General features: G+C 35.2%; 1 protein-coding gene across 3 annotated transcripts in view; it reads left to right on the top strand.

Moving 5' to 3' along the window:
• Positions 1-18,352, top strand: part of GSK3B (glycogen synthase kinase 3 beta) — a 201,717-nt gene that overhangs the window by 176,095 nt on the left and 7,270 nt on the right. For 2 of the 3 annotated variants that reach the window (XM_038582954.1, XM_038582956.1), the window contains one exon: positions 7,108-7,206. In XM_038582954.1, coding sequence (XP_038438882.1) covers positions 7,108-7,206 — 99 coding nt within the window. Of the gene's footprint in view, positions 1-7,107; positions 7,207-11,680; positions 11,731-18,352 lie in introns of all 3 variants that reach the window. The other variant, XM_038582957.1, reaches the window with a different exon arrangement.

The raw sequence follows: 18,352 nt of genomic DNA, 5'->3' as shown, positions 1-18,352 counted from the left end.
CGCTGCATTTTTGTTTATCCATCATCTGTTGATGGATATTTGGTTTGTTTCTACCTTTTGGCTATTTTGAATAGTACTGTTAGGACTATTTGAATATTTGTTTTTAATTCTTTTGGGTATTGATTGCTGAGTCGTGTGGTAATTCTATGTTTAACTTTTTGAGGAACTGCCAAACTATTTTCCACAGTGGTTTGCATGTTTTACATCCTCACCAGCAATGTATAAGAGTTCCAATTTCTCCAATCCTCACCGATACTTATTTTCCTCTTTTTTTTTTTTTTTATTAGCCATCCCAGTGAGTATGAAGTGGTATTTCTTTGTGCGTGTGGTGCTAAGTTTATTGCAATATAATGAATCATGACCTAGTAAATGCTATTTACCTGTTCTCTAATAAATTACACTCATAAGAAAACAGGCAGGAAAATAAATTGGCTTAGATTTTAGAATATGGTCTTGAAAATATTGGAAAGACTTTTGTGAATGAGCAATTTTCATATTGTAAACTAATAGGATCAACTAACTTTATCTTTAGAAGTCTCTAAAGTTTGTATTAACTTCAGCTTTGACACATGCCTTTTAAAGTAAAGGTTCAATTTGAAGAATAAATAATTTAGTTCAAAGTTTATTTACAAATGTCTGGTATTTACAAATTTTTAAAAAGGAGTGAAGATTCTTTTATTTTGACATTTCAAATTATTATATTTGCCCAGAATATCAAACATAACTGTGGCTCTCTTTATGTCCAAATGTACATATACATCTTTGAGGATTTAAAGAGTATGTGTATATTTGAATGTGGTGTGTGTAAATGTAGTGTGCAATCTCTACAGCTCCAAGTATTTCTGTGACTGCATATCAGTGAAAAGGATGTACATGAATCTCTGTATCAATTCAAATAAACTCTGTAAATGTTCTTGAAATATGATTTTCCATAAAACTGAATGCATTAAATTGAAAAGTGCCATCATTTTGAGATATGTCCCTTCCTTTTTAAGCATTAAAATGCCCTATCTTAGCAGCCATTCTGAAACTGGGCTGTGATCATCTGTAGTACTTTCTCCCTTTCCTTCTACACCACTATTACACTTGAACAGTGTTTCTGTATAAGGACACAGCTGTCAGGGGAAGAAGTGTTGATGTTTTTCTATTTGATCCTCTCTATTGTGATTTTGGATCAGTGTTTCCAAATGATGATCTTATTTGCCAAGGTAAAGATGTAACTGTTGTTCGGATGTAACTTCAAAGCACATATTAGTTAATGGCAATTAATGAGTGACCAGAATAAAACAGGGTAATACAAGAGCTTGAAAAAGAAGAATAAGTCATCCAATTGGTCATATACCTAGAAAGAGTCAAGAGATAGGAAACACTGTGCGTGGGAGAGTGTTAGTGAAGTTCTGCTGTAAAACACTCCTCCATCCTCACAAATTTTCATGAAGCCTGTATTAATTCCCCCAAATGAAATAAAGATAATTCCTGATGTGTATGTAGTAGCTGCTCAATGAATGTTTGAGTGACACATGCCACTTTTAAGTAAACACAGTATTGATTCATGCAACCAATGTGTATTAGATATTTCTAATGTTCCTTGTAGCAGCTGTTAGTGTTGTTTTAATTAGTAAGGTAAACCCACCCTTTGAATAAAACTATGAAGATTAAACACTTGAGTAAAACACAGGGTTGTGTTAAAGTAAAGCTTAGCAACAAAGCTAACTGCACTTTGATGCCATGAGTCATTAGTTATAAATGATAATTAGTATTACACTCATATAATTAAAGCAAGTATTTCTGTAATCAGCTGGAGGAGGAAGAGAGATGAACATCCTTCCATCCTTGGAGATTCTTTTGACCTCCTGGATCCACAAGTCAGATAATCAAATGTCTCATTTTTCTGGCACTGGGGCTTCAGTGTTCTGGGACCCCTGACTGATGATACCATTTGCATCTAGACATTGGAAACCTGGACAGACCTTTGGCACACCCTCTTTCCTTCAGTCATTGAATCTCAAAGATGGGGCATAACTGAATCAGACCTCAGGAAGCAGGTCGAATCAGGAAGTTTCAACCCGGACCATTATTTTCTTTATTTACCAATTCCTTGCCTATTTCAAGGCTAGAATATATTGGGAAATAGGTTGCTTTGTATCTTTAAATGTGAGTCTCCATTTAATCCCACCTACATCCCCTATACCAGTTTTCTACCTAATTTGGATGAAATTTTATCAAGTAAAGTTATTTTATCAAGTATTGTCCCTGGAGGGCATAGGACAAGTTGGGGATTGGGCAAAGGTAAGTAAAGATTGTCAAAACAGTATGATTTAGTTTGAAGAGTTTACTGTTCTATTACTTAGGTAGGTTGTTTGAGAGATTGGTAGCTCTGTAGGGAGATATAGAGGAGGCATGGCTTATTGGCTGGGCCAGAAGAAGGGAGAACTGCTTAAATAAGATTTAACATAGGATATTTGGAGCTGCCAGAGAGCAGCATGCAAACTCAAGCGATTTGAAGACAAGAGTATCTGCACATGAGGAAAGCAGATGAAATAGCAAAGAGGTTCCAGAAAAGCAAGTGGAAAAAGGGACAAAAATAGAGAAAACTAAAGGAAATAGGAAAAGGATTAGAGAGATTTAAAAAAGAGTGTAGGTATATGTTACAGAATAGGAAGTGATGAAAACGGAATTGAGAATAGGTTGGGGGGGCACCTGGGTGGCTCATTGGTTGAGCATCTGCCTTCAGCTCAGGGTATGATCCCAGAGTCCTAGGATCGAGTCCCACATCAGGCTCCCTGCATGGAACCTGCTTCTCCCTCTGCCTATGTCTCTGCCTCTCTCTCTCTTTCTATGTCTCTCATGAATAAATAGATAATATCTTTTAAAAAATAAATAAATGTATACTAAATTCATTCATTTTTGGGTGACTGATATAAATTGTGATGCTCCCTCCTGGACAATTCCAAGGCAAAGTAGTCATGGATTTGTGTAGATATTATGTAGTCCTCACATTAAACATTGTTAGTATCACCAAGAAGCAGTCAGCCTTGTAATTATTTATTTACTATTTTTCTGATCTTCTAATTAGTTATTTTTTTAATTTTAGAATTTAGTTAGAAACTTGATCAGGTTTTGTCTGGGCACTTTGGAATTGTTAGGGGAGGGGAGGAGCAGTTATGATAGGGTTATTTATCTTTTAAAAAAATCCAAATAAGCAGCATTAGAATTCAGTAGTGTGAGATCAAGTTGCACATCCCAGCATTTGAATTCTTGCTGTAAAAAAGTACACAGATAAAATGGGCATCCCAATGTGAAATCATCTAAACCTTTTTGTGAGAGAAGTACCACTTTAACTATGTAGACTACCACTGGCAATTTTCATATGTACTTAGGAGGTACTTCAAGACCTCAAACTAATTGCAGAAGAAAAATTAAGTCTGCCTTTTTTAGTGACTCCCTTCTGGAGATCTGCAGGTTGAGTTTCAAAGCTAATGAAGAAGATAACTTTCTACCTGATGACTGGTATTTTATTACATACTGTAAGAGAAGGCCTGGTGAACAAAGGGATTGATTTCTTCCTTCTGGTTAACACATTGATTACTTCTCTCAAATTTATCCTCAGCTTTCACACTGTCCACAGTTTGAACAAACGTATAAACCCTATGTGCCCACTGACCCACTGCTCCCTGCCCCCACCAACCAAGAAGGTTCCTTATCTACCTCTTAGCATTAAATTTGGGACTCTTATATTTGGAAGAATAGAAAGTTTAAGGAATACTTAAGGTTTTGTCAACTTGATTTATGTTTTGTTTTAATATTTTAAAAGATTGATTTATCAGGCAGTCAGGTATGGCTGAATAGTTTATCTTTTCATGGGATGTTTCTTCAATTTGCATTATTAACAACAGTGCAGCAAAATTTAGTTATTTGGTTGGCCTTTTGGTTGATACCTCTCTTGGTTTTATTGATACCTATTTTTTAATTCACTTGGCTTTTCTTTAAATTGTCCATTATAAAATGTTTGGTTATGAAGCATGTAATGATTGATACACCATCAAAAGATTTTTTATATTCCCTGATAAACTGATATGTGGTTTTTTGATGGCACAATTTCATGGCATCTGCAGTTGGTTAAAGAAACCCCTATCATTATTAACTTTTCTAAAACCTCTGAACTTGGTGTGCCATGTTATTTTGAGCCATGTCTCTGAGATAACATGATCTTATTCTTCCTACCTCTTCTCCAAACATAGCCCCATTTCAGTATTACGGACTTTGTTCCCTTAATTTCTCCATACTCTCAAATCTAATGCACATGCTTTATTCAATAAATATTAGCTTGCTTTTTATTTTCAGTCTCTTCTACACTCCTTATTGTCTTCAATAATACATGTACTCTCCCTGATTCTGAAAGGTTCTGTTGCTTTGCTGTTCCTGTTCTCTAAAATACCATCCCTTTTTACATTCTTGCGCCCACCTTGCAGTTTATATCCACACTCCTTGTCTCAATTTCCTTACTACTCACTGTCAGGGATAGACAAGAGACTGGGATGGCAATGTAATGATTGTCAGGAGCAGAAAATCATTACAGCCATTTTGCCCAACCCCAAAGAATTGCCCGTAATCTGCCCCCACAAAAGGGACACACTTTAGTGTATAGAACAGGACTATAGCAAGAATATAAGGAGGCTTCCTCTTTCACAGAGGCAGAAGTTACAACAATAACCTTTCTCAAGTAAAGAAAAGCTAATAGATGGAGAACGGTGGACCCCAAGGAAGAGAACAATGAGTTACAGATTTTGGAGAGGTTTAGAATTCCTTAACTTTAAGAATGTTAGATTCAAACAAATTTGCAAAAGCCCTTCCTTCCACCCAAAGGCTACTTATTGACTCTAGGTTAAGAATCTAGTTGTTTTTGTTTTTTGTGTGCTTTACTTATTCTCCCCCGTGTCTTTGGATACGGCAAAACCTCCAGGATCCCATAGTTTCTCTTTTTCTTGCCTCTTAATTTCTTCACTTTTCTTTCTTTCCTTACAATGGTTACTCCTCTCTCCCTACTCAAGACCAAAATGGCTGTCTACTCCCTAAGGAAAAAAAGGTTGCTTTTTTTCAAGCCCTGTGCCTGTGTATGTATGCCTGTCTGTCTATCACATAAAGCCACCATGTCCTCTCAACTGGGCATACAGATACATAGAAAGATAGATGATCTGATAAAAAAGACTAAATGAATGGGAGAAAGTGGGCAGCATGGGCCATAAGCAAAGTGACTGCAGACCACTGATACTCAGTTTATTTTAAGGATTATCTTAAAAGTGGCTTTGTCAAAATGTCTTATCTTAAAACATATGGTCAGCTTTTCCTTTTTTAGATTTTCTTTTAAATGTTGGGCACTTGGTCATAGAGAGTTTTAATTTAAAAGTGCTCCTGTCCTGAATAAGTTGAATGCCTTTCTTGCTATCTTATTTGTGCATTTGTCCTTCTATTTACAATTTCTGTTCCTCAAAGACAGTTACCTTTTTCTCTGTCCTGGAACTTAACACACTGTTTTATGCTCAGTATTTTTTTTTAAAGATGTTATATATTTATTCATGAGAAACACAGAGATGTGTGAGAGAGAGGCAGAGACACAGGCAGAGGGAGAAGCAGGCTCCATGCTGGGAGCCCGATGTGGGACTTGATCCCAGGTCTCCAGGATCACACCCTGGGCCGAAGGCAGGGGCTAAACCGCTGAGCCACCCAGGGATCCCCTATGCTCAGTATTGATAGAAGAATGGGAGTATGGATGGATCGGTGGATGGATGGATTTTAAAGAAGCCTTTCTATTTTAGCAGATTTTAATTGTAATTGGGATGGTAAATCTTCCTTTTAGGTTAATGAAGAATAATTTCCACATCCTGCATTAATTTTTATTTTAGAACCACAGAGTCATCAGCTGTCTGTTGCAAAGCCCCATTATTGACTTATTCAAGTTGGCACCTATCTGTCTAAATTTTGTACTAAATTAGATATATGACACGAGATTCTGGTAAAAACAAAAACAATAATAAGCTGGTGCCAAGAATCAGCTGTAACTGATGAAACCAATGAACTGTACACTTTAAAATGGTTAATGTTATGTTATGCAAATTTACTTTAAGATTATATTACTCAATTTTTTTATTCCATGCCATGTCTGTGAATTGTCACAATGTATGCTTTTGTGCTCAGAAAATAATGTCTTCCTGTAATATGGTTGTATAATTATCCCTACAAATTACAACACTTATTAGAGTGAAAAGGAACAGTCATTAGCTAAATGCTGGAATAACAAGAATAAACCAGGGTTAACCCAGGCAGACCAGGAGAACAGTCACGTTACCTAAAGCTAACACCAGATACTTATATGTAAAAGCTTACCACACTCCTTACTATCTGTCTATATCATTAGATCCAATATCATCTTAAATTACTTCTTAAGGCCTATATAGAACTTGATTCTTTGAAGAAAGCCATTCTGTATAGAATTGACAGAAACTCCCACATGCAGGTAAAAAGCCTGTATCAAACTAACAATTAAAATAACAATCTTACTGAGTTAAAAAAAAAACTCCAAAATAGAATGGAGTTAAAAGCATTATTATTTTTAATAATAACAACGACACGTTAATACTTGGGCTGGTTGGTCCATGCACCAGTAGTGCATACATACACATACACACACGGACAGTAGTCCTCTATTTTCTTTTCTATGACACCATCACTCTCAATTCCTGTAGTCAAATATTGTCAGAGTAGTATGAGAAAACTTAGTACATTTAAGTTAATGAAAGATGCAAAAATATTTCTTAGTAATATGCTTATTCTCAAACTTTTGACCTGTACAGTTACCCAAGCTGATACCATTATTTCTCAGAAATACTCTAATTTTAGCAGATTGTGCCTCAGTTTTATGTACAACATTTCTGTGGACTTTGTTTTTAAGTTGATTACTAGCTTACTGATTTAGTTTTAGATGTACGTTCATTGTGCCTTTTTTCTTTTAAGCCAGTGTTTTAATGTATTTTATATTTATTGTTACCACAGTGTTTTTACATACAAAGTTAAGAATGGGCTCTAATATGTATCTTACTTTTTCTTTAGAACTGTCAAGTAATCCACCTCTAGCTACCATCCTTATTCCTCCTCATGCTCGGATTCAAGCAGCTGCTTCAACCCCTACAAATGCCACAGCAGCCTCAGGTGAGAATGCATATCTCTTCTATAAAAAATTCTGTATTTTTTAAAAAGACATGATTACCTCCATTTTATTTCATGTGATGCATGTGAACATTTAATACCCTCCAAGTTTCAAAAATAGAGCACAGCCAAATGAATAAATGTGAATAAAATGTTGCTTTATTTCCAAAAAGTATAAAAGGACCCCATATGTACTTTATATATAAAGTATTATATTTAAATATAATATATTAAGATATTATAAATATCTTATTATAATGTTATATTCTGTCATCTTAGTCATTTTTAAAGTCACGCTATCTGTATAATTTCTTGAGTGAAAACACATCAGACAAGATGCCCATAGCAGAAAGCAATCTGTACAAATGTAATATTATTGAAGATAATTTACTGTAGTTCCATCACTCTGAATGTAAATTATATTTGTATACTGGAGAGGCAAACTTTGAAGAAGTATAAAATATTTAATCATTTGAAATTTAATCATTTGAAAGGACTAAAACTATAATACAAATATATTTAACTAAGATTTTAAAAATCTTGTCTATCCAAAAAAAAAAGAAAAATGCCCACATGGTCTCCCAGGTTAGAGCTTCGGGTATACTGCTGATCTCTTAGCCAACTAATGGGACCTGATTCGGTGAGAATTGCAGATATTCTGAAAATATCCAACCCTTGAATAAATTTAAAAGTTCTCCAAAGAATGGCTATATGCTGTTGAAGATGAAGTTAGAAATACAATAGCACAGTTGGGCTCAGAATATAGTACCGTTGTTATCTCCCTATAAAAAGCAGATGTTAGAAGCTAACTCTGTTTTCATTAAATCTATTACATTGAACTGAGTTGGATCAGACTCATTTTTGCCTAAGGGCATTGATGCTGCAGGAGATAAAGTCTTTCATTATTAGTTCTTGATATTCTGCAGTAAAAGCATAATCCATCTCCTGTGGTCTGACACATAGTTGTTTGTTCCTGTGCAAAGATTTTTTAGAATGTTGCTAATAAAGATGAGAAACATTGCATTTTAGTCCATATCCTACCTTAATTCCAGGAAGAGTCCAGAAAGAAAGGTTTCTTTAGTTCGAGTTCCGTCAGCACATGCTACTTTGAGAAAGTCATTTGAACTTGATTAATTTTAGTGATGTCTTATTAGTTTTCTCAGTCTGTAAAATGAGTGGCATTGCTCTCCTAGAGTAATGTTGTAAAAATCAAATGTCTGTTGAATTGTGCTTTAAATGTTTTAAATATAAGATTTTTTTTAGACTCTGTCCAATTTTTTAGAAGGAAGATAGAATTGCTTAGATGAGCTATTAATAAACCTAATATATCCCTAACCCAAGTTAGATTATGTTGATGCTCAAAACATGAAATAGCCCCAACCCTAAACTAATACAGTTACTCGTTGAGCTAGTTTCCAGGAGTTTTATTAGAATTGCTTTATTAGCCTATGAATAAAACTGAACTTAGAAATATAATAGCACCAGTTACGATTGGTGAGTTTTGGGTAATTTTAAATTATTTCATTAGTGTGAGATACTAAAGTAAGGCTTTTGGGCAAATTGCCTGATAGAAACTTAGTATAACCTGATTCTTATGTTGCTTTGATACAAGTTACAGCAAATACCCCCCCCTCCGTGTGTGTGTGTGTGTGTGTGTGTGTGTGTGTGTATTCTTTATTCTTAAAGCTATTCAAATCAGATTTCAACATGAATATGGAAAATGACATTGAACTCTGATCCTGAGAGTTTACTTCAAAGTTGGAGTACATTAGAATATGACAAATTTAACAGAGGAATAGTAGACTGAGGCTAAGGACACAATTAAAACTAGTTGAGAAAAATGCCTGCCTTGAGTATCTTGATAAATACCAAAAATGATTTCAGATACTGCTTTGAGCTTCCTAGTGGCTAAAGTAAATAAAGGAATGTTACCTGTTAAAATTTCCCATTGTTCATTAGATAAGCACCCTGATGGCTTTTACTGAAGCAAAATTTGTCTGGGCCTTCTGTGTGAGAGCTATTTCTCCCTTAAGGCCTCAGATTTGGTACTATAAGAGATAAATTAAATGACGTTTCCTTCACCATTCCAACAGTGGATGTAATAATGAGCCTCATATGGATACTTTTTTTTTTTTTTTTTTTTTAAGTGACCCTCAGTGAACCAAAGGCATACCACCACAGTATAGATCTGGGGAAAACAGTTTTTTTGGAGGCCAAAATAGTGAGAACCAAGTATGTTACTAAACATATTTCAGGAAATGCTGAAGGAAGGAATTGATTGTGCAACATTAATGGCTGTCTATATGTGGATTATACTCTTTAAAAAGATTTTTTTAAGGTTTTATTTATTTATTCATGATAGAGAGAGAGAGGCAGAGACACAGGCAGAGGGAGAAGCAGGCTCCATGCCAGGAGCCTGATGCGGGACTCGATCCCGGGACTCCAGGACCATGCCCTGGGGCAAAGGCAGGCACCAAACCGCCGAGCCACCCAGGGATTCCCCTAAAAAGATCTTAAAATATAAACGCTCTTGTTGTCTCTCTTGGCTTCAGTTTTTTTATCCATAAAACAGGAATAGTAAATACCCACTACATAGACTTGTGAGAAGTAAGATATAGAGTGTACAAAGTACTTAGCTTGTGTTGTGTTCAGAGTTAGGTAGTGACTGCAGGTGAATTAAGGCCTGCTAGAAGGCATTATTAATATATCAAGAACCATCAGAGTTAATACTTTTTAGTTCACTAATCCCACTTTAGAGATCTTAACTTCAGGGTACTTCTAATAGAGAATCAGAAAGCTACCATGTACAGAGATATAAGTAGGAATAATTATATAATAACAAAAAGGAGAGCCAATCTGATCTGAATGGTCAGCAGGAAGAAATTGTTTCAATACCTTATAGAATCTCCATCTTTATGTAATAAAAAAAATCAATTCTGTAACTTATAGACATTTGTAGAAATACTCATCAAATCTTCTGTACCATGTTGGTAACTGCCAATATGAATGTTTGCAGGTAGATAGGGACAAGATAAAAATACACAAAAATTAAAACAGTTGTGTTAAATTAGTGAATATGGATGTTGATTTTTTTTCTCAAAAATTTTCATGTTCTTTCTAAATTGTTTATAAAATACCTCAGGATACCAAAAATTAATAATTAAAAAAGATTTTAAAGTACCTCAGTATCCAGGGCATTATAGTTGATCACAGCTCTGATGAGAAACTCTTGAAAATTACATATACTATTCTCAGTCCATAAAATATAATTTACATATGATTAATAGATAATTTTAGTATATAATTTTAGTGTATATATATAAATTCTGATTTTTCTCCACCAGCAGCAGATCCTCTCATGTACTCCATCTGGGAGACCATTCACCTAAGCTATTTAGAATAATAAATCTTGAGAAACAGTAATTTTACTGGTCAAATATGAGCCAGTTTAGAGATCATGTGGTCCTATGCCATAGGAGTTAAGGATGAGATGCGGTAGGGAATTTCAAATAGAGCAGTTTTCTCTTTTTACCTGTTTTGTATATCAGTCTTCTGGGTAAGGTTTCAGTGCAAAGGTTCTGCTATTAAATTTTTAAAACATTTCAGTTACATTTCTTACTTACTACTGAGAACTAGTCATCTATCCCATACTTATGTGTATTCAGTAAACTGGAAGCTCATTAATGCAAAAATGAACACATTCCATCTTTGTATCATTCTCTTAGAAAATTTACCCTTTTTTCACCCTGAAATTTGTCACCCTATGCTTTCTTCCATTTAGTGATCCTACTCTGGCATTACACACAAAAGTCCTTCAAATTTAGTAATGGCCTGACTGCCATCCACATTAATGAGGGTTTCAAATCCTAATCCTGAATATGTTCTCTCAGTGTCAGGATATTAGATTTTCTTTATAATTCATATCAGATACACATTTCATAAAAATAACAATTTCTTGCCGCTATTTAAGCAACTAATAAAATACCAAACAGTACAAGACAGGGCCTACTCAGATTTTTTTTGCCTTTTCCCAGGTTACTGATAAAATAAGTTAAATGGTACTAGACAGGGCTTACTGGATACTATTCTTCGGTTGATTTCTGAGTGACTGTTTACCCTTCTTGTTTGCTTACCTACAGACCAACTTTACAATATTCATTTGTATAATAATGTTTTGAAAAACTTTGTAAAATGCTTTGTTGTCAAGAAAATTTTCAAGAAAGTTTTTCCATCCGAAAGGTAACTGTTAAAAATGGAACTTAAACTGTTTTTGTTTTGTTTTTTGTTTTTTTTTTTTTAAGACTTAGGGAAATTTCTGGTGTCTACTATTTGTCCACTGTGAGTTTCTATAATCCATTTTAGAATTTGTTTCTTGGACTTTAGATTCTGGGTTTAAAGACATTTAAAATGTGTAGATTGCCCCTACCTTCTTTGGGCTGCATTTTGTTTATTAGGATTTTTGTTATATCCTTTCCAGGTTGAAAACCCTTCTAACAGAAAAGGGAATCATGATAGGAGTTGGACAAGGTCTGTCTTCTCTGTCTTTTTACCTGGTCAGGGGGTTTAACTTTTTTTGACCTTGCTTTGAAAACCTTATGCTGTCACCTTATTTAAACCAAATCTGGCCTGTTCTTACAGGTTCACATTGTTATTTTCTATTCTTCCTTGGACATGTGCCCTTTGTCTTTAAGTTATCTGTATTTGAAATGATGATCTCATCAGAGAAAACACTTTCAGTTGGTTTATTTGGTTCTTTTCCCTTTACCTTGCATTGAGATTATTTGTAATTGCTTGGTCAGAGTTTTGGTTTTTTCTAATTTTCTATTTCTTGTCAGTTTTGAGCTCCTTTTGAAGACTATAACCAGAAAATCATACCTATTATTCCCTGAACTTTTTGAAATCCATTTTACTGAAGTCATGGCTCAGATTTAGCCAGGACCCATGGTTCCCTTTACTTACTACTACAGTTATTTTTACCCCATAATTCCTGTCACCTACATCACCAGCCAGTTCTTTCTAATTGGGCAGAATTAAACCCAAAATAATTTCTCCCATTGTTTGTTTCTACTGATTTTGAGAGTTGAAATATTAGACAATTAAGTCCATGGATCAAATACTTTCTTAAATACAGTTACCATCCTTTTATCCCCTCCCCAAATACTATTATCCTATGCCTCTTTGCCACTGTACAATGCGCTTTGGGAAAACTGTATCCATGTCTTGTCTGGTTTTAGAATCTTCAGAGTATTGCCCTCAAGTGTTCCTTTTCCTAAACCTGTTCTTTCTGTTGTCTCTCTATCTTAACCCAAATATATATGGAATTTTTAAATAGTATATATATATATCTTTTTAAAATGGGGATTTTTTCTACTTAAAAACATAATATATAGTTATTTTAGAAAATAAAAGCCTCATGTTCTTACTTTAAAAGGCAACAAAAGGTAAAATCATTTTATAATGTAACCAGCATATACATGGGCAGAGATGTGCCTTTTTTTTTTTTTTTTTTCATTTTTTTAATGGGCTCTGCTCTTCAGGGGATGGGGGTATAAGACTACGCATTCTAAGCCTATACCATATTTTAACTTAATTTCTTATTCTTAGATATTTGAGTTGTATTTCAGTCTTTAGAAGTTTAATTGCCAAGCCAAAAGATAATAAAAATTTTTTGAGATTTTGATACATATCAAATTGCCTTCCAGAAAGCTTGCCCCAGTTTATACTGCCCACTGGCAGTGCACATTATTTTTCCATTTCTCCATTACCTTAACATTGGCCAGTCCAGAGTAGGGGTGGGGAACGTGCTGCATGCACGTGTGCACATGTATATTTTTAGGTATTGCCAACTTGGTAGCCAAAGAATGTGTCTTTTTTAGGTACTGTGCTATACCCATTTCCTCCCTTTAGCTCTGTATTTGAAATAGAGACTCCTATCCACATATGCCAGTTTGACAGACTAACACCAATGAGATTGTATCTACCCTACATTAAGGTTTCAAGTTTGCTTGGCAAATTTTGTATGTAGATACCTAGAGTCAAACCAGGTTAGTCATTATTTTTATCAGAGCAGTGTTAAGTGTCACTTTAAAGAAATTGTTTCTTTTTATTCAAAACAAGTTTTCTCCTATTGAGTCAAAATTTTTACCTGAATTTTTCCCCCTCCAAAAGTGATGTAAAATCATCTTAATTAAGTCAGTAAATGTCCTATCAAACATTTTTCTGGATGTTCTTCAAATGTTCCTCAGTTCCTTGCCTGAAGTCACCTTTGTATGCCTTTTCTTATTCTTTATTCCTAAATTATATCTTTTAATTTGAAAGGTGAAGATGTTTCCTTGTCCCCATGGCCTCAGTTACCTACCCTGAACAATCAACCCTCCTAAATAAAATGTGCTCTACCCCTGAGCCCAGGGCACCTAAGATCTCTCTGCTGCTGGCTGATAAGATATAAGATCTTCTTGACAAGCCCTCCAACTTTATCAGTGGATTGGTTGCTCATTGGCATCTGAATTGCAGTTCTGTTTTTGAAATGACCAAAGCCACTTTGCTGTCTTGTGCCACACCTTTTCCTCAGAAAAATAAGAAAAGAGAGGTGATGATTTTTTGCTGAGGAGGGGTCACCCTCATGATCCTTCATTATTAAACACCCAAAATTGTTGAAAATCATAGTAGACATTATAAAGGGAAAAATGAAAATTGAGTCCTTTTCCTTAGAGGTGATCCTTCTATCTCATTAATGTAGATTATGGTTTCAATTTAAATGTAGGTTTAGGGTATACATTTGATTCTCTGAAAAATGGTCTTGTTTGTTCCTGTGTCAGTTAATAACACTAATCTCTGAAACATAGTTTTCAATAAAGACATTTCCACTTGAAACAGCTTGAATAGGAACTTCCTTTAGCTACACAGTATAAATAACATATCCCAGGCTGCCAAAATTTTATCTTTTAGAAAAGTTGACCTGTCGTGAAATATTTGTAACTATTATAGAATGAGATAGTAATAAATAGAAAAAATAGAAACACATAAAATGGCTGGGAGAGCTTAAAGGAAATAAGGAAATAAAAATATACTTAAAGTTAACCAAACATAAGGTATGTGTAAAATACAAAAAAGATTTAATATTATCTGAAATATGCTCTTTAACTGATCTGCCAGTAATAAAAATATTAAGAATTTAATGATTTTGTAGCTTTTGAGAACTTAAAAGGTGTATAGGATAATAGAGAATGAAGTTTTTATTGTTATTTAATTTCAGTTAAATTTAAGTAACCATATGTAGTTAACAGCCATCCTATAAGAGAGTACAGATAGAACATTTCCATCATTGCTGCTGGGCCAAACAGTAAACACTTGTATCACTTAAACGGCTCTGTCTTTTATAGATCTATAGTTGCAGAATACTGATTGATGGTGGCAGGACATTCCTATGTTTACTCACTGTGCTTTCCTTCCAGCCTGTTTTCTTGTTTGCTACTCTCTTTTTATTTAAACACTTTGGCAACAATTTATAAATGTGGGCCCTTCTTCACTCTCCTTCCCATCCCTATTAGCACATTTTATTATAAACACATTTAGAGGAAAAATGGACAAGACTTGTTAATGCATTAGATGTTGGGGGAGAGGGAAAAGAGAGAATCGTGGTGACAACTTTTGGTTTATGACCTGAGCAACTAGGTAGGACATTTTCCTCAGTATTGAGACAGTTGCTCAACAAATCCATGACTCACTTACGTCGCAACTCTTAAAGATCTCTGAGAATCTAGGAGGTGGGGAAGAAACTATGGGTCCTCTCCTAGAAAATGTATGCATATCATATATGGTATTTTACACGTCAAAATCTTCTCTAGGACAAAAACTGCAGCCTCATGGATTCTGTTGGGAACCTGATCCCTTACAGGGCTTCACCCTTGATTTCACTATGGGGTTGCCCTACTTGTCATTTTTATTCCTGAAGTCACACAGAGTAAAACTGATTACAGTAAATACATGTACAGATTAACTTCCCCATATCCATCATAAAAGCCATAGAACCATAGACTCTTCTTAGAATTAGGGGAAAAAAACAGTGGTCATCTAGTGCAATTTTTCTTGTCTTTTGTATGTATACTTCATTAGGAACATATTCTAGAGGGAGTTGGTCAGGGATGTTCTCATGGCTTGTGGATGTAAATTCTACCTGGCATTTGACCTATTTGACCTATGTGTATGTGTTACTTATCTATTGCTTCAGATCAAGATACCCTGAAATTTAGCAGCTTAAAACAAGAATAAACATTTATTATCTCACATAGCTTATGTGGGTCAGGAATTCAGAAGCAGCCTAGCTGGATAGTTCTAGGTCAGGGTCTCTTATGAGGTAGTCAGATGTCAGTCAGCTAGGGCTGCAGACTTTGGAAAGCTTACCTGGGGCTGGAAGATCTACTTCCAGGATGACTCATTATGTGCTTAGTGAATCTGTCCTGGCTGCAAGAGCCCTCAGTCCCTTACCATATATATATATATATATATATATACCTCTCCATAAGGCCACTTAAGTGTCTCATATTGTGGCAACTAGTTTCCCCTGGACCAACTGTTCTAAAAAGGAGGACAAGGTAGAAGCAACAGTGTCTTGTATGTCCTAACCCTGCAAGTCACACAGCATTGTCTCTTTTGGTTATAGAGGCCAGCCCTGTTACTGGGGGAAGGGACCACATTAGGGCATACACATCCAAAAGACATGACTCATTGACTCATCAGGGCCATCTTAGAAGGGGGCTACCACAGTATATAAGAATGATCTTATACCTTTGTCCCTCAGAGCTGATTATTCTCTCCATTCCTCCTCAAGTCCATCTTTGGTTGGTTGGTTCTGAAGTAGCATCAGAAGGAGAGTAAAAGGCATTGGTTTCTAGGAAGCTTAGAAGTCAGTGAAATATCCCCTCTAGAGTTCTTTCCAAATCATTTGTATCTCTGCATACCCCATACAGACTAAGAATTAGGAAATAAAGTAACTGTACTTTTAATTATTCTTATCATCACAGATGTTTTAATGTAGTAACCCTTCTAGACAATAGAAATAGGCTTCTAGAAATCATAGTAGATTATGTAGGAGTTAAGTCTGAATGAAAGTCCCCTTATGCTCTCTTCTCCCAGAAAATCTTTTCTGCTGTCCCCTGGAGTCCCCGTAAAGGCCATCATTCTCATCCTCTACTACCTCTGTACTCAGTTCTCCTATTTGTTAGCTCTGCAACCATGGGCACATTGCTTAATTCCTTTTTTTTTTTTTTAATTTTTTTAAAGATATTTATTTATTTGAGAGAGAGAACACGAGGAACAATGGGACTATGACCTATGACCTAAGCCCAAGGCGCTTAACTGACTGAGCAACTCAGCTACCCCACATTGCTTAATTTCTTTCTGTCTCTGTTTTCCCAGTTGCAATAACTGTACCTGTTTTGGAGGATTGCTCTGTGGGCATGCAGTATACTTAGTATGATGTCTGGCACATTGATAAGCATTCAGATGTTAACAGTTGCTGCCACTGACATGTATTGTGGTGATGATGGTTATTGCAGTCACCTTAAACTATATGTTTATGTATTTTTAGATGTCTCTTTTGCCTTTCCACTTACAGAGCAATTACTATAACCTCAGCACTGTGATAAGCCCTTCCCAGGCCTTATTTCATAGGCAGATGGCACTATCTCCATTTTATAGATGTGGAAATTGAGGCATAGAAAAGTTAAATAACTTGTTCAGTATCACACAGTTATTAAGTGGTACAGCTAGGTCTCATACTCAGTGTTTGTGGAATTGGATTAGACTGAAGAAAGATACATACATCATTGTGAATTTCAGGAGAACATCTTAAGACCAAAAAGGAGACTGTACAGTCTTTGGTTATTCATAGTTGAGTTGGACGCTTTATAATCAAAAGATGGTAGCTGTCTTTTAAACCATAATGTCAGGTAGCATCACTTTTACCAGTTTGAGTGTAAAGGGAAGGGAATGCAGGAATAATGAGCAAAATGAATTTTGCTACTTTTAAAGAGTTTAAATATATGAGAAGAACTGTTATAGAAATTACAGTAAACATCCAAATCCAGTGAGTTTTTAATGAACATTTTTATTATAAAAAGTCCATATTGGGCGCCTGGGTAGCTTAGTGGTTGAGCCTCTGCCTTTGGCTCAGGTCATGATCCTGGGACCCTGGGATCAAGTCCCACATCAGGCGCCTCACAGGGAGCCTGCCTCTTCCTCTGCATAGGTCTCTGCCTCTCTCTCTGTGTCTCTCATGAATAAATAAATAAAATCTTAAAAAAAAAGTCCGTATTAATTCAACTATGTAAAATAGGTTTACAGAATTGGCCGTAGAAGCAAAGTAAGTTTGTACTGAGAAGAATTTAGGAAGTATAGTTTTATTTCATCAGTAGGCCAGGTTCTGTTGGGAGCTACCCTTGAGTAGAGCTTTACATTTTATTTGTTGTGCGTTTCTCTTCCTTGTACTTTGCCTCTGAAAAACAAATATCTCTGTTCTTTTTCTTACAAAGGACATATATAATTTTATTTTAAATGTAATTTGTTGCACTATACAGAAGTGTTTGTTTTGTTTGATGAATGAATACAGTGCTGTGACTATAGCTTTCAAGGATATTTGTAATCAAAATATTTAGCTGTTAAAATTTTATTTCACACAGGGTTTGGAGATAAGAGAAAAAATATGAAACCATTAAATTGCAAACCTGCAATTAACATAAATATCTTTTCAAATTTTATTATTCAGAAGTTGAATTTGTTTCAGTTACATGCACACAATAGGATTTTGCTAAAGAGTAAATTAACATAACAAACTGGATGGCCATGTAGATGAACCTTAGAAGGTGTCCTACAGTGGGGCCAGAGCTGCTAACAGGGCTGGTATATTTGTTGATGTCATGGTCAAGCAGGTGAATTCCTCATAATTGGTAAATCTCTTAAGCCCTGAGGAGCACCAAAACATGAAAGTTTTACCTGTCATCTTCACATACTAAAAATGAGAGAAAAGTACTATTTGATGATGATCATGCATAGGTTCTTAGTGTCATCCAAAGCATGGGAAATGCTACAGTAAGTTTGGACTTGTGAGGAACATTATAATTCTGAAATAGCTTTGTGGCCTTTCATGTTG

The sequence above is a fragment of the Canis lupus genome, chromosome 33 (assembly GCF_011100685.1).
Source record: "Canis lupus familiaris isolate Mischka breed German Shepherd chromosome 33, alternate assembly UU_Cfam_GSD_1.0, whole genome shotgun sequence".
Lineage (NCBI taxonomy): Eukaryota > Metazoa > Chordata > Mammalia > Carnivora > Canidae > Canis > Canis lupus.
Note: the sequence above shows the minus strand (reverse complement) of the source record. Positions and strands in the feature narration are given on the sequence as shown.